This window comes from Scyliorhinus canicula, chromosome 1 (genome assembly GCF_902713615.1).
Source record: "Scyliorhinus canicula chromosome 1, sScyCan1.1, whole genome shotgun sequence".
In the NCBI taxonomy this organism is placed as follows: domain Eukaryota; kingdom Metazoa; phylum Chordata; class Chondrichthyes; order Carcharhiniformes; family Scyliorhinidae; genus Scyliorhinus; species Scyliorhinus canicula.
This window is the reverse complement of record NC_052146.1, coordinates 110,711,894-110,728,758: the sequence shown is the minus strand read 5'-3', so window position 1 is coordinate 110,728,758 and position 16,865 is coordinate 110,711,894. Positions and strand designations below refer to the sequence as shown.

General features: G+C 46.2%; 1 protein-coding gene across 4 annotated transcripts in view; it reads right to left on the bottom strand.

Annotated features, from left to right (window-relative positions):
• Positions 1-16,865, bottom strand: part of LOC119966211 (synaptotagmin-like protein 2) — a 164,340-nt gene that overhangs the window by 108,164 nt on the left and 39,311 nt on the right. For all 4 annotated transcript variants that reach the window (XM_038797565.1, XM_038797550.1, XM_038797571.1 and 1 more), the window contains exon 3: positions 5,704-5,852. In XM_038797565.1, the coding sequence (XP_038653493.1) occupies positions 5,704-5,852 (149 nt within the window). The remainder of the gene's footprint in view (positions 1-5,703; positions 5,853-16,865) is intronic.

The following is a 16,865-nucleotide window of genomic DNA, read 5'->3' as shown; positions in this document are numbered from 1 at the left end:
TCCCAGGTTCGATTCCCGGTTGGGTCACTGTCTGTGTGGAGTCTGCACGTCCTCCCCCTGTGTGCGTGGGTTTCCTCCGGGTGCTCCGGTTTCCTCCCACAGTCCAAAGATGTGCGGGTTAGGTGGATTGGCCATGCTAAATTGCCCGTAGTGTCCTAATAAAAGTAAGGTTAAGGGGGAGGTTGTTGGGTTACGGGTATAGGGTGGATACGTGGGTTTGAGTAGGGTGATCATGGCTCGGCACAACATTGAGGGCCGAAGGGCCTGTTCTGTGCTGTACTGTTCTAATTCTAATTCTAAAAAAAAATTCACCCCTCACTCCCCATTCCTTATCCACCACACCTCATGACCCCCAACCACATCTATGGCTCCGCATATCCTCTGTCACCCTATGCCCCTCTACCTATCCCAATACTCCCTATTCCACTCAAAGCCTCTCGCCCCGTGCCCATTTTCACAGTAACTTTATTGCAGTGTTAATGTAAGTCTACTTGTGACACTAGTAAAGATTGTTATTAGACCAGTTATACTCTCTAAAGTCTCTATACCAATTTAGTACTAACTCATACCATCAATACATGCCCCCACCACCCTTTTTATTATCCCCTCCATGTCAACTCACCTAGTATCTAACATTGGCAAAACTCAGGAGCAATGCTGACATTTAATAATGTTGTGCGTAATTTAATCAACTAATCTCTTCTGAAAATAAACATTTCTATTCTACAACCAATCTTAAAGGCACTGCACTATGATAATATTAGTTTGCAAAATCAGCCATTGAAGCACAAATCCTATAATGACAATCCTCAGGTTTATATCAACAGACAGAATGAAATATCTTCATTTTAAACTCCATGCTTTGTTTTAAATTTAAAGACCAGCAAAGTTAAGTACCTTGACAGCTTTGAGTTCCAAAGAGCTTTGACAGTTCTTTAACAGAGTTGACCGACTTTTGACAGTGTTGACAGTTCTTTGACAGCTTTCACAGCTCCAATGAGCTTAAGCACTTTTTACTTACAATCATGCCAACTTTTAACAATCCCAAAGGATGGCTTACTTCTCCCAAAGATGCTTTACCTCTCCCAAAAGGGTGCCTTGCCGACCCAAAGAAATCTTAACCCTCCCAAAGGACCGGCCCCTCGGGCTCCCGTTTGCTGGCATTTCTTTTTGCGGTCATTTTCTTTCCCCTGTTGAGGTTCATTTGCTTTCGTTTTTACAGGCAAAATTTTCCTAAAATGCCCATTTGATTCTGGTTGGAAGGAGAGCCACATGATGTGCATCTGCTCAGCACATCACCGTCACCGGAAGTCTCATCAGGCTTCACTCCCCTAGCCTACCAAAATCCCACTTCAGTGGAGGCAGCTGATGGTTTAAATGGTCAGCTGTCTCCGTAAAACACGCACATCTGAACCCACCCCGACTCTATTCCTGCCCCAGCAAAAATGGAAAATCTCATGTTCAGGGGTGGATTTTCAGCCAGTCCCACTATTTTCGCCATGACAGGGAGTCCTATATTGTGGTGAAAATCTGGGCCACAGTGATGGGCCATGACTGGTAATATGTTGTATTCTTTGTCTTTTCCTCCAGAATGGCCCAATGTAGTATTGACAAAGAATATACCAATCAAAAGATTGAAACAAATTAATTTATTATCACATTACTAATTAAATTAAGTTTGCACATTCTACTGAGTTATAAATGGTAAACATATGATATTGAATCTGTACTACAGTACTCAATATTCTATCTAACTACTAACTACGCTATGACTTGACCTTGTGCTAGATATCTCTAATCAACTTTCACTCTGCTCTCTCCATGTTCTCTTCAGCTTCTCCATCAGCTTCTCCCAGAATTCCTAGAGAGGCTGTCTTAAATACAGTGAATTAGTAACGCCCTCTAGTGTTTGATTTACACACAGATGCTATTATTAACCCTTCACTATCCTGACTATGTACATATTATTACATCCTTTTTTTTAAGGCATTTCTTTTCTATTATTAAAAAGGAAAAAATGTATAATATCAGTACATAATACATGATATGTATATGAAATTAATAGGCGAGGTAATTAATAATCAAACAGTCCAACTGTCATGATTCACAGATTGAATCTGTCCGGCTTCCTTTTAATCTTGGATGATCTTCTCAAGCCAAGAAGAGGAGTGTCAGTTTTTAACGTCTTCTGTGAGTCTTCTATTAACTTGGAAGATGTCAGAGTGTTATGAAAGAGACTTTCATGCATTTGAAGATCAGGAAATATCTTGTCAGGTGATTGAATTTTCAGAAATGCTCTTCGATTTTGTCGAACAATCAAACCTTCATTCATGTGAATGATGTATGAGCGTGGTGCTGAAATAATACCTAATGGCATTCTGTTGAACCTGTATCGACCAAACGGTGTGTTGAACGTACACAATTTCTTGCTCGTGTCATCAAACTGCATTTGCCAAAATCTTCTGGAGGCATCCAGTTTAGAAAATATTTTAGCATTCGCCATTTCGCTGGTGATTTCTTCACACTTGGGTATTGGATAGTGTTCACGCTTTATATTTTTATTGAGATCTTTTGGATCGATGCAAATCCTTAATTCCCCAGAAAGTTCCTTTACGCACACCATTGAACGAACCCAGTCAGTCGGTGGTGCTATCTTGGAGATTATGCCACGTTTTTGCATACGTGCAAGTTCTGGCTTCAATCCTTCATAAAGCGGGGCAGGAACTCTTCTAGGAGGGTGTACCACTGGCTTGGCATCTGGCTTCAATTGAATTTTATATTGAAAGAGAAGAGTACCCATGCCTTCAAAGACGTGAGGAAAGCGATCGAGAATTCCTTGTATGTCTTCCTGAACAGGTAGAAGAGGTGAACTTGTGCTATAAATTCTTTGAACGAGGTGAAGATCCTGATAGGCTTGTGCACCTAAGAGAGAAGATCTGTTTGATTCAACAATCTCAAATCTTAGTGATATGGCGATGTTGTGATTTGTCACCAATAAATAGCACGATCCCAGTGAGGTGATTGCGTTGCCACTATAATCACGCAATTGACAATCTGTCTTCTGGATTTTAGGAGGTTGCCTTAGTTGCGAAAAGTCATTTGTGTTGATCAAGTTCACGGAAGCGCCTGGGCTGGATTTTCGAAAAATGGGGCTATGTCCCCACGCCGGCGTAACAATGCTGGCGTTTCACTCCAGACTTTCCTAAAAAAAAAGACCAATTCACTTATATGCAGCAGGCTGGCAGGGACCCGGGGAGCTTCACGCAGCTTTGGCTGCGGATACGGGTCCCCGCACTTCCGGTTCTGAGTTCGAGCATGCGCACGGCGACGATGCGATGGCGGACTCAGCCGGCGGACCTGGACCAACAAACAAGGTCCCACCGATTTTCCCCACACCGCATCATATGACCCACCCGATTGCTGCCCCGGCCGCCCATAAGGCAAACCCCCCGGTGCTTGATCTCCACCCCCCCCCCCCAACCAGGGCGGCCGTGGACTGAGTCCGCAGCCGCCGTGCGGGAGAGTCCTGACTGGCCAGAGGTGATCAGAACCACGCCGTCGGGAATTCAGCCGAAGTATCGCTGGGAGGGCTTCTGGCAATGGCTCCCCAGCTGTGTAATTCGCACGCGAGCAATTCCCCGTGGACTGGAGAATAGCGGGAGTGGCGCCGGACCCAATTTGGGCGTAAATGTTGATTCTCCATCCCCGCACCAAACGTGATTTCGCCGTGGGGCTGTGGAGAGTCCAGCCCCCGTATCAAGTTTGAAAATGATTTCAGAACCATTTACTTGAAGCGGTGTGTTACATTCGGTTTCCGTGTTAATGGGTTGTACTATTTGAGGAGGAGATGAAACATCTGTAGGAGCATCACAATTTTCAATAATTCTGATAAGCTTCTTCTGTTGTGTCTACACTTACATTCATATGAGCTTTAGGTAAAGTTCCAGATTTAAATTGCTTTGCTTTAAGTGAAGTTCTGCATTGGACAGCAAAGTGGTTGAGTTTGCAACATTTTGCGCATGTTTTTCCCAGTACAGGACATTTTGTGTGTGGATGGGTATGTCCACAACGTCCACACACGGTGACGTTTGTTTTGTCATGCATACAGTGCCTTCGTGCATGTGCAGATCAGTCTTCTTCCATCTCATGTCTTTTTGCGAATTGCGCATGTGTAGGTCGGGAATGCGTGTGCGCAATATGGCTGCTGTCCGAAACGCGCATTTTTCTGAACTGCACCACAGCTCCAACGCTTGCCGAGGCTTGTTTTCACGCTCTTTTCCTTTTGCAGAATCTCAGAATACTGACTCTTAGTCAATTCATGCATTTGACACAATTCAGTAGCGTTTCCAAGCTTGAGATCTTTCTGTCTCAGCAAATATCTTTGATCGTAGCAAATTGAAATGAGTTATATAGTTCTATGTCTTGTGAACCAGCCACCATTAGGAATAATGCCTGTTTCTGATTATCACTTGCATTATTTAAATCAGATGCAGACAGATATAGCTGAAACCATTGTTTGAACACTCACCAGTTAACATCTAGTTTACCAGATGACCTGAGCTGTCGTAGAGATTGAACTTTCTCCACGAGTCTGGGATTCTTCGGTGTTTTGCAGTAACAGGTATGTAAGCAGCCTGGTCGGAGTCATGTGCTAGTTTTTTCTGTTAGCTAGATTCTAACTAATCTACCTAAATAACTTCTGCACTAAGCTGATACCATGTTATCTTACAACGACTGGTAATCTGTTGTATTCTTTGTCTTTCCTCCAGAATGGCCCAATGTAGTACTGACAAAGAATATACCAATCAAAAGATTGAAACAAATTAATTTATCACACTACTAATTAAATGAAGTTCGCACACTCTACTGAGTTATAGATGATAAACAAATGATATTGAATCTGCACTACAGTACTCAATATTCTATCTAACTACTAACTACACTATGACTTGACCTTGTGCTATATATCTCTAATCAACTTTCACTCTGCTCTCTCCATGTTTTTTTCAGCTTCTCCCAGAATTCCTAGAGAGGCTGTCTTAAATATAGTGAAATAGTAAAGCCCTCTAAGTGTTTGATTTACACATAGATGCAATTAATAACCCTGACTATCACTATCCTGACTATATAAATACCATTACACACAGTGCTTTCCCTGTCTGTCTCGGAATATGAATGGAATGCCAAAGTAATTCCTTGCAGCAATTAACGACTTGATGTGTCAAAAGGAATGGGCAAAGGTTCTGCAAATACAGGAAAATCAGGGAAGAATAACAGCAGGAAATAATGCATCAATCTAAAGAATAGAACCACAGATGTTTCCAGCACAGAATAAGGCCCGTATGTCTGATGCCACACTTTGATAGACCTTCCCCCCAAAAACTTTTTTGCCACCTATGTTCTCTTTGTATCATTTTCTGCTTCAAATATTTATCCTATTTTCCCCGAAAGGTGCAATTGCCTCTTCCCTCAATCACCCCCGTGATAAAGCATTCCAACCACTGACTAGTTTCTGCTTCCAATCTCTCTCCTTACCCTTATGGGAATTGGAAGTTACAAAAGTACTTAACGAAATTAAAGATCTTTCAAAACAATCTTTCCTATTCTCTCGGTCAAAACACATCATTTTTAAATCCTCTAATAAGCCTCCTTGTAATTTTCTTCTGTTTTGTGGAAATAACCTGTGAAAAATTTCAGATTTACCTTTCGTTCTCTTCTTCTTACGAATAGAAGCACGGATAATGTCTGATCCAAACTTTTTGTCTGTATGGCGTTTTGCTCGGACTTCCTTAAACCAATCTCCTGTTGCAATTTTTAGCTGCTTGGGATCGAGAACAGATTGTCGCAATTTCCTACAGAAACAATAAGAGGTGAAACTTGGACACAATAACATGGGGCTGAAATGTCAGTAGGAGCAGTAATGGACGTATCCTACCAATTAATTCTCAAGAACTGAGATTCACGATCATCAACCTAAAGGTCTAAACAAACTTTAAAATTTGGAGGAATTAAATATTTGGGCTGGAAGTTATATCAATCCCCTCTGCATGATAAACTAATCATTCGCTAGTGAAATTATTCACTAATGAAATTCTAGATACCAATCGAAAAGTAATGAAGGTCACAGGTTGATGAAGGTAGGGCAATGGATATTGTCTACATGGACTTCAGGTCCTTCATGGCAGACTATACAGAATTTGAAGTCACACGGGATCAAAGGTGAGCTGGCAAGATGGGTACAGAACTGGTTCGGTAATCGAAGACTGTGGGTAGCAGTGGAACGGTGCTTGTCTGTGACTAGTGGTGTTCCTCAGGGATCAGTGCTGGGACCGTTGCTGGTTGTAGTGCTTTGGAATGATTTGGAAGAAATGTAACTGCACTGATTAGTAAGTTTGCAGATGGCACAAAGGTTGGTGGAATTGCGGATAGCGATGAGGACTGTCAGAGGATACAGATTGGTTGAAGACAAGGGTGGAGAGATGGCAGATGGAGTTTAATCCAGACAAATGAGGTAATGAAATTTGGAAGGTCTAATACAGGTGGGAAATATTCAGTAAATGGCAGAACCCTTAAGAGTATTGTCAGGCAGAGGAATCTGGGTGTACAGGTCCACAGATCATTGAAAGTGGCAACACAGGTGGAGAAGGTAGTCAAGAAGGCATACGGCATGCTTGCCTTCATCGGCTGGGGCATTGAGTATACAGCTGCAGCTGTATAGAAGCTTAGTTAGGCCACACTTGGAGTATAATGTTCAATTCTGGTTGTCACACCACCAGAAGGATGTGGACGCTTTGTAGAGGATACAGAAGAGGTTTACCAGGATATTGCCTGGTATGGAGGGCATTAGCTATGAGGAGAGGTTGGATAAACCCAGTTGTTCTCACTGGAACGACAGAGGTTGAGGGGTGACCTGATAGAAGACTACAAAATTATAAGGGTCATGCACAGAGTGGATGGTCAGAAACTTTTTCCCCAGGGTGTAAGAGTCAATTACTAGGGGACATAGTTTAAGGTGCGACGCAAGGGGCTAAGTTTAGAGGAGATGTGCAAGAGAAGTTTTTTTTACACAGAGGGTAGTGGATGTCTGGAAGTCGCTGCTGGAACTGTTGGGAACAGGTACAACAGTGACGTTTAAGGGCGTCTTGACAAATATATGAATAGGAGGGGATTAGAGGGATACGGACCCCGGATACATAAAAGGTTTTAGGTTAGGTTAGATGGGCAGCATGGTCAGCGCAGGCTTGAAGGGCCGAAGGGCCTGTTCCTGTGCTGTACTTTTCTTTGTTCTTTAATAGATTAATTGGATGATGCACTTTGTGGAATGTTGTGGAAATTCCTCAAAGTTGCTGGGGGCATGGGACTCACCCCAAGTTTTCCGCCACAACCTGAGTGAGACTATGGTGGTGGAGATGGAGCATCTCCTTGGAAATTTCAGGTATAGGTCTTATGACACTAAACTAGGAGCAACAACAGATTACATATATGGGGGCCGGAAGTTACAGATGGACATCGAGAAATTAAATGAGTGGCCAAAAAAATAGGCAAATGGATTTCAGTTTTGGGCAACCCATCTCAGGGGGGATATACCTTGTAAACATGGCATGTATTCCTCTGAGAACAAAGGATTGAGGGGTGATCCAGAACAAGGGATTAGAATCTTAAACTAGGTCATTCAAGAATGAAATCAAGGAGTATTATTTCAGACAATAGATAGTGGAAATCTGGAACTTTCTCCCTCAAAAAGGCTGGAAATCAATTGGAGATGTTAAAATAGAGATTTTTTAATTAAGGTGCAATTTAGCGTGGGTATTTCACCTAACCTGCACATCTTTGGGTTGTGGGGGTGAGACCCACACAGACATGGGGAGAATGTGCAAACTCCGCATGCAGTGACCTGGGGGCAGGATGGAACCCAAGTCCTCGGCACCATGAGACAGCAGTGCTAACCACTGCACCATCCCTTTAAAATAGAGATTGATAGTTTTGGTTTGATAAAGGTATTAAGGGACGTTGGCCAAAGGTTACTAAATTGGACGATGAATTTTAGAGCAGTGTATGAGTTATAAAAGGAATATCAGGTAATAATCTGAGTTCTGTGTATTGAAGACCTTTTGATAAAATGATAGCAGTAATGGATCATGGCTGCCAACTGATAATGGTTCATGGTTGCTCATTTGTAATGAGTGGCAGTTATCCTTGATAAATCAAAGTTATTGTTTGTAAAGGGTTGTGGCTATTACCTGGTAATTAGTTGGTAATTATTATGTTTATTTGGGGCTGGTTTAGCACAGTGGGCTAAACAGCTGGCTTGTAATTAATGCAGGACAAGACCAGCAGCGCGGGTACAATTCCCATACTGGCCTCCTCAAAAAGACGCCGGAATGTGGTGACTCGGGGCTTTTCACAGTAACTTCATTGAAGCCTACTTGCGATAATAAGCGATTATTATTATTATTTATTGACACCGGTTACCATTTGGTAACTGGTCACAAATAGCGTTTAGTTATTGGTAATAAAAACAAAAATTACAGGAACACTCAGATCAGGCAACAGCAGTGGAGAGAAAAAAAATGACATTTTAGGTCTTGTTAAGTCATCGACTTGAAACGTTAACATTAGGCGTGATTTAGCCAAATTCGTTCCAAATGCGGTAGCGAAGGGGAAATCACCGGGTGTTTCCCGACAGCCAACCCGGTGAGGCAGTCATCGGTGTCGAATGTTAATTAGGGCACGATGCCTCACAGATTGCACACCACAAATGATTGCCCCACCAGCTGAATTGGTGGGACCGTGCCTGGCAGCTCCTCCTAATGAGGGGGAGCAGCACTTAAACCCATCCGGCAGAGCAAACCCCAGACAGCACGCAGTCATGCTCACAGTTCAGACATGCCCACCTGGCAAGAGTGATGGATGCGGTAGAGTCCAGGTGGGATACCCTGTTCCACCAAGAGGTTCAGAGGATCAGCCACGGGTCAACTAGTGACACCTGGGAGTCAGTGGCAGCGGACGTCAGCTCGGGGAGGTGCATCACCAGGAGGACCCCAAAGCTCAACAACCTGCATCACCGCGCTACACGGGTGAGTTGGCAACTGCCCCTAGCACCGGTCCCACCTGCAACATTTAACATTATGCGCCTAGCACTGTCCCTCCCAGCACAATATCTCGCTGTATCCCAGCACCCATCTGCACATCCCACCCATGCCTGGCAGTGCTGCACCTGCCTGTTCCCCGCTATGCCTCCCCCCCCCCCCTCCCCCGCCCCACCCTCAATGCCTGAAGTGTACAGCTCATGATGCCCCCTCTGTGTGCCCGCAGGAATCGTTGGCCCACAACAGACGGGAAAGAGCCCAGATGGGAGGCGGGGTGCCGGATCTCAGGGTCCACACCCCCATATGAGGATGGGCCCTGGAGGTCATGGGGTGACCAAGGACAGAGCGGTCACCAACGTCAAGATCGGCCTGCACTGTAGAGGTGAGCACCCGGCCCCCACCCAGATAACCTGCCACACGCGAGTTGTTCATGCCAGGATAATGATCCTTCCCTCTGACTAACCACATGTCCATTCTCCTGCAGGATCTCCATCTGATGGTGCGGGCCCATTCGAGGTAGCCGCCCCCTCCTGCCATCCAACAGAACACCTCGGAGGAGAGGTCAGAAGATGCCATCATCGATGCGTCATGGTTGTCATCCCCGCCGTCCACCAGCGCAGAGACACACACCTCAAAAATAGTGGACAGGCTTCTGGATCACAATCTGGTGAGCACCACACTGTTACAGATGCACAGTGGCATACCACCATGGCATGCCATCATACCATGGTGATGGGTATGAGCATGCACTCAGCAGAAAGAAAGGAGTCAGAAAATTTGATCAATTGAGGAGCACCAGAGCTCAGTCACAGCGAGTTATCATCAACCTCCTGCCTTGTATATTGACACACTGACAGTGCCGACACAGGAGTGATGTAACAGTCCCTGGGTGGGTGGAACATGGCAATTGAGGGGGCGGGGTGGGGGTGTGGAGGGGAAGAGATGATGGACGAAGCCATGTCCTATGAGAAGCGGGTGAGGATGAGGGCATCCCTGGTTCTCCAGGTATGTCCGACCTTTGCCAGTTGAGCCGCAGGTCCTCCCTGGACCCGTCCTCCAGCCCCTCCTGGTCCGGCTCCTCCTCGTCCTCCTCCTCGGACGTGACCGCATGTTCCTATTTCTCCACCTCCAGCACGTCGCCCCACAGTTATGCCAGGTTGTGGAGGGCACATATCACCATAAAATGGGTGACCCTCTAGGGGGTGCACAACCAGAGCAGTCAAGGCATTGGAACCGCCTATAACCAGTCCGATGAACCGCTCAATGACAGCCCGGGTGGCCACATGTGCGTCATTATATCGGGTCTCTGCCTCGGACCCCAGCCTCTGCACTGGCGGTATTAATCAGGTCCTAAGCGGGCGCCCCTTATCGCCCAAGAGCCAGCCAATCACCATGGGGTGTCCCTCGAAGATGCCAGGGATCTCCGACTGCCGCAGGATATAGCTGTCGTGTACACTCCTGGGGAAGTGAGCACACATGTGTATGATCTTCAGGTGGTGGTCGCACAAAATTTGGACATTCAGGACGTGCATCCACAGGAATCCACTTGGGAGCTGTGAAGTGCTCGCATTAATAGAATTGTCAATTCCCCATTAGGAATAGCCTTCAGCTGTAAGGCCAGCAGCCTTACAATGGTCAGTTAAAGTGACCATCTCCATATTATCACAGATGGCACTCTGTCACGGTGGTTTTCAGTGGGATAGACAGGCAGCAGCTGGCGCTGCCCGTTATGGGTATACACGATCCATGGCAGACCCGCGGTTGCTGCTCCCCTCTCACCCCCCCCACCGGACCAGGGTCTACCCCGCCAATGATGGCAGCCCACGAACTCACCCCCCAACTGAGCACTACCCGGGCTGACTGCCTGATTCTGAAGATGGCTACTTACCTCCTTGGATCCTTATATCAGCCATTGCACTAGCTTCACATTTTTTAATAGGTGTACTGAATGGTGACATTGTGACTGCCTGCTGGGGAGGCAGTTAGATCATGGGAGACTGTTCGATAGGGGGTCCTTCCCGTTAATGAGATGGAGATTGGCCTTAATTGACGATTCTTGGTTTCTCACCAGGCTGCGGCGGGATCTGGATCTCGACAACGGGAATGGGCCAGCTAGATGGGAAACCGATCGGTGTCCGACGTGGTTCCCGATTTTGGCCTCTCCTGGTATCTAACCAACCCGCTCCTATTTGCGCCCAGCGCAATGTGGCCGGTAGATCGCACCCCCGGTTTCCTTCTTCACAGATATTGCCTGACCTGTTGAGTATTTTCAGCATTTTCTGTTTTTATTTCAGATTTCCGGCAAATGTAGTATATTCCTTTTGGTTTAGTAATTGGAGTTACTTTCAACTTGGTGACTGATTGTGGTTAACAGGCTCACTTGCTTTGTGTACTAATGGGGCATAGATTTAAAAATAAAAGAATTTAGAGTACCCAATTATTTTTTCCAATTAAGGGGCAATTTAGCGTGGCCAATTCACCTAACCAGCACATCTTTTTGGGTTGTGGGGGCGAAACCCACGCAGACACGGCGAGAATGTGCAAGCTCCACACGGACATTGACCCAGGGCCGGGATTCGAACCCGGGTCCTCAGCGCCGTAGGCAGCAATGCTAACCACTGCGCCACCGTGCTGCCCTAATGGGGCATAGATAATGTTTGGAAGTGATTTCTGGTGGCAACCATGGTGTGAATGGTGGCACATTAGGTGGTTCCTGCTTAAAGTAGAATTGTTTTGGGTCTTTTTTGCCCATTTCAGGAGGAGTAATGCAGGTGGAAAGTGTTTAAGAATAAGGGGCTAAGTAATCTCCTTCAGTAGGGCATGTCTGGGATCCATCAAACGAGGAGTGCGACAAGTGAGGGGCAACAGTAATAACTCTGTGGCATCATGCCCGCTCAGTGCAACAGTTGGTGGAGTTCCTGATGGCTAGATTTGAGCATCAGAGAAAGGAGGCCTCAGAGGACCCGGCCAGTGTGGCGGGCCAATCCAAGAAGCCACAGAGAGAGTGGAGCAAAGTAAGCGCAGCATTAGTCGCTCTAGAAAGTGGCGGAGTCTGTGGCTGATCACGATCATCAGCTGGCTTTGTTGGAGGCAGAAATTGTGCTGCTGGCAGAGGGCCTGACGAAGTTAAGAAGTGATGGCCTTTAAAGCATGAAGAGATAGGGAAGAGAGGGCGGCTCGGCAACAGCCAGTTGACTCCATACTGGTTGATCTGCAATATGCCGAGGCCCCGACCGTAGAGGAAAAAGCTACAGGTGGACTTTTCCCTGCTTTCCACATGAGAGCGGTGCATTAACTCCGCCAGGCCCAGGGGATCCTGTGTGAAGAAGGAGACAAAGCCAGCTGCCTGCTGACGCAACAGCTGAGAAAGCAAGGAAATCACACAAATTAGAGGTAGCAGAGGCACATTAGAAACAGACCCAGACAAGGTCAACAAAGCTTTTGAGGCCTTCTACCGGGGCTGTACACCTCGGAACCCTCAACACGGGACTCGGGGATGAAGCAGTTCCCTGATGGACTGGACATGCCAGTCTTGGGGAAAGACAGTGTCATGATATGCAGACACACACATAATGATATACAGACAAGCAGCTAATGGACACAGAACAGGACGTGACCAATAAACAGGCAGGACACTCAGGGGTGGGATCTGACTATAAAAGACACGAGGCACTCACACTCCTACTCTTTCCACTGATGAACATCTATAGAGTCAGTCAAGGGTGTTGTTACAATCTCACACCTCCACCACGTGGCTAAGAGCTAGTCTGGTTCAGTCAGACACAGTAACCACAAGTTAGCAGAGAGTCGAACTCACAGAGAACTGTGGTAACTGTGCTATTAGTTCAATAAACCTGATTGAACTAACTTCAAGGTCTGGAGTATCTTTCTGATCTAAGCTGCATCCAGTTGCAGCCAGTGTTATACCAATGCACCCAACACGACAGACAGGAAGTGGGCCTGGAAGCACCACTAGAACTGGGAGAGGTCATGGAGTATTAGCTCCATGGAGGCAGGGAAGGCACCGGGACTGGACGGTTTCAAAAAAGACTTCTACAAAAAAGAGAGAGTTGAATGGAAGTACCTCAGAGACGTACTGGAGCGGTTCAGGCTGACAACAGGTTTGTGATGCAGAACAAGGCCAGCAGCGCGGGTTCAATTCCCGTACCAGCTTACCCGTACAGGCGCCGGAATGTGGCGACTAGGGGCTTTTCACAGTAACTTCATACTTGTGACAATAAAAGGTTATTATTATTAGAAGTACTCAACAGCCCAGTGGTAATGGCAACAATCCAGTCATGGAACCAGCTGCGACAACAGGGATATAATGTTTGGATTAACAAGTTATCCTCTAAATAACTGACATTCATTTGAACTAACCGGAAGGTCCCAGCTGAGAATTAGAAGCCAATGAACACAAGTGACGGGTTAAATCAGGTACGAATTCCCTCAAAGATAGGATCCTGTGGTTGAGTTCTTTGTTCCTGAATTCTTGAATCATCTGTCTAGGTTTGTTTGTGTTTAGTGATTATTTTTATGTATTGTTTGATATTTTGTTTCTAAGTTTTATTCAGTTCTTATTCAAGTGTATACCAGTGAGTAACTGACATCTCACCTACCGATTCTTATTAGAAGAGAAAAATAAGAGTCCCAACGTGAAGTTTGCAATTTTTGTGCACAAGTCCTTTTTTGGAGGGTCAATAAAATGTTCTCGGAGTTTATATGGGCATGCCAGGTTCCCTAAACTAGGAGGGTGTTCTTAGAATGGGACAGGCAGAGAGAGGGGCTGGTGTTGCCAAATCTGCAGGATAATTATTGGGCAGCGAACATGGAAGTAGGAAGTAGGCGGTGGCGGAGAGGTTGGTGTGGGGGCGGATGGAGGGGGCCTCGTGTTGGGGGACCGGTTTGAGGACATTATTGCTGGTGCCTCTCCTGTTCTTGCCGGCTAGGTACTCCTTGAGCCCTGTGGTGGTGTCAGCGTTGAGGGTGTTGAACCAGAATCGGCAGCATTTCAAAATGGAGGGCATGTCCCTGTGGGCACCGATTTGTGGCAACCGGAGGTTTGTCCCGGCTGGGTTGGTTCCTAGGTTCAGGGAGTGGGGGAGGATGGGGATAGAGTTCTTCAGGGACCTGTTTATTGGGGGAAGTTTGTGGAGTTAGAGGAATTGGAGGCGACGTATCAATTACCAAAGGGGAATGGGTTCCGGTATCTGCAAGTTAGGCACTTCATGAGAAAGGAACCGGTGTCGTTCCCGAAGCTACAGGTAAGATTCTGTCCAAGGAGGAGATCAGACATATATGAGGAGTTGATGGAGAGAACGCGAGAGCTTCAGTGGAAGTCTTAAGGTGCAGGTGGGTGGAGGAGCTGTGGGGTGGGGGGGTTGTGGCTGGGGTATGGAGTGATGTGTGGCAGAGAAGAATTCATGAATTCACCCTAGTTGTCTGCGAGAGTCTGATCCAGCTCAAGGTGATGTATAGGGATGAGCCAGTTATTAGCTGGGGTGGAGGATAGGTGTGGGCAGCGTGCAGAGGGGCCGGCGAACAATGTCCATATGTTCTGGGTATGTGGAACTAGTGCGATTCCAATGCATGCTGGAGTGCAATTCCGGAGCATGGCGTTCCATTGGGCACCCAGTGCCAACCTCAATTTTCGGCTGGCACCCGATTCTCCACCAGATCACAATTCCGGCGTTGCTGGACGGAGAATGCCGCCCATTTGCATATCTTATTGTTACTGGTTTCCTGAGACATCCCATCATTATATAGCCTCTTCGTAATCGGGGGCAAGCTGCCGGAGCTACTGCAGAGGAGGGTGGCCGATGTCGTGGCCTTTCCTGCTCTGATTGCCTGGCGACGAATCCTATTGGGGCAGAGGTTGGCGGCGTCGCTGAGAATGTTGGCCTGATTCAAGGATATGGTGCAGTTCCTACAATTAGAAAAAATAAAATTCACGCTTAAAGAGTTAGAGGAGGGGTTTTACGCAAGATGAGGGTTTTGGTCTCTATTCAAGGATCTGTTTGTCGCAATCGGGTAGGGAGGGGGGATGTTCTGTTAGTTAAGAGGAGAAAATGGGAAAAATGGCAAACTGTTTTTAATTTGTTTGTGTCTTTGGATGACTATATGATTCATGGATTGTGTTTGGAATTAAATATAATTTTCTTTTAAAAGTAATCGATAGAAAGGTGTTAAATTCCCAAAATGCATTCATTACTGAAGTTCATTGGAACGTTTTGAGCAGGGGAAAGTTGAAGGAAGTCATATTTCATTTAGGCACAAATGGCCTTCATGATGTCACAAAGTCCAAGGCGAAGATCATATTTAACTATCCCTGAAGTTCCTGCAGAAAAGTGTGAGGTGATTCATTTTGGAAGGAATAACAGGAAGACAGAGTACTGGGCTAATGGTAAGATTCTTGGTAGTGTGGACGAGCAGAGAGATCTCGGTGTCCATGTCCATAGATCCCTGAAAGTTGCCACCCAGGTTGAGAGGGTTGTTAAGAAGGCGTACGGTGTGTTAGCTTTTATTGGTAGAGGAATTGAGTTTCGGAGCCATGAGGTCATGTTGCAGTTGTACAAAACTCTGGTGCGGCCGCATTTGGAGTATTGTGTGCAGTTCTGGTCGCCACATTATAGGAAGGATGTGGAAGCATTGGAAAGGGTACAGAGGAGATTTACAAGAATGTTGCCTGGTATGGAGGGAAGATCATATGAGGAAAGGCTGAAGGACTTGAGGCTGTTTTCGTTAGAGAGAAGAAGGTTAAGAGGTGACTTAATTGAGGCATACAAGATGATCAGAGGATTAGATAGGGTGGACAGTGAGAGCCTTTTTCCTCGGATGGTGATGTCCAGCACGAGGGGACATAGCTTTAAATTGAGGGGAGATAGATATAGGACAGATGTCATAGGTAGGTTCTTTACTCAGAGAGTAGTAAGGGCGTGGAATGCCCTACCTGCAACAGTAGTGGACTCGCCAACACTAAACGCATTCAAATGGTCATTGGATAGGCATATAGACGATTAGGGAATAGTGTAGAGGGACTAGAGTGGTTTCACAGGACGCGCAACATCGAGGGCCGAAGGGCCTGTACTGCGCTGTAATGTTCTATGTTCTATTTCACTAAACCTGCCATTAAAATGTGAATTAATTAATTTTGAATCTGATGCTGCACACTGAACACCAAAGGCTAGCACAAAGTTAAACAGGAGAAAAGACTTCAAATATAATGGCTGAAAAAGGTGGAACAATGATACAAGTCAATGGCCCAGAGCTGCCAATCTCCAGCAGAGGAATATGCTGGGGCTCCCCTTGGAAATCCCTATGCAAAGACCGCATGGAAATTGCTCAGGAAGTTCAAACTTCCGATGGGCTCTGCACTGGGAACTATTCAAAACTCCGATTTAAATCAGAGACTTTGGATGGTTCCAACATTTTTTAGCAGGATAGTTAGAGAAGTTAGAGAAATTAAAACCACTTCTAACTCCTGGGTGACGGGAAAAATGACCCTCCAAACCCCACTGGACCCACCCCCCTGGGCTGGGAATATTACTTCGAGAGCCCAGAAGCGGCAGAGAACTTCATCAAGGAACATAAACTGAGGGACTGTTCTGAATATTCTGCCGAGGTTCCGGTTTATTTTTCAGACACTCCCGATCTTTATACCAAAGCCCTTGTTTCGGAAGCTGGACACGATTAGCTCGGATTTTGTATGGGGGGGGGGGGGGGGGGGGGAGAGGTGGCAAGGGTTAGGAGGACCCTGCTACAGAGGCAGCAGGGGGA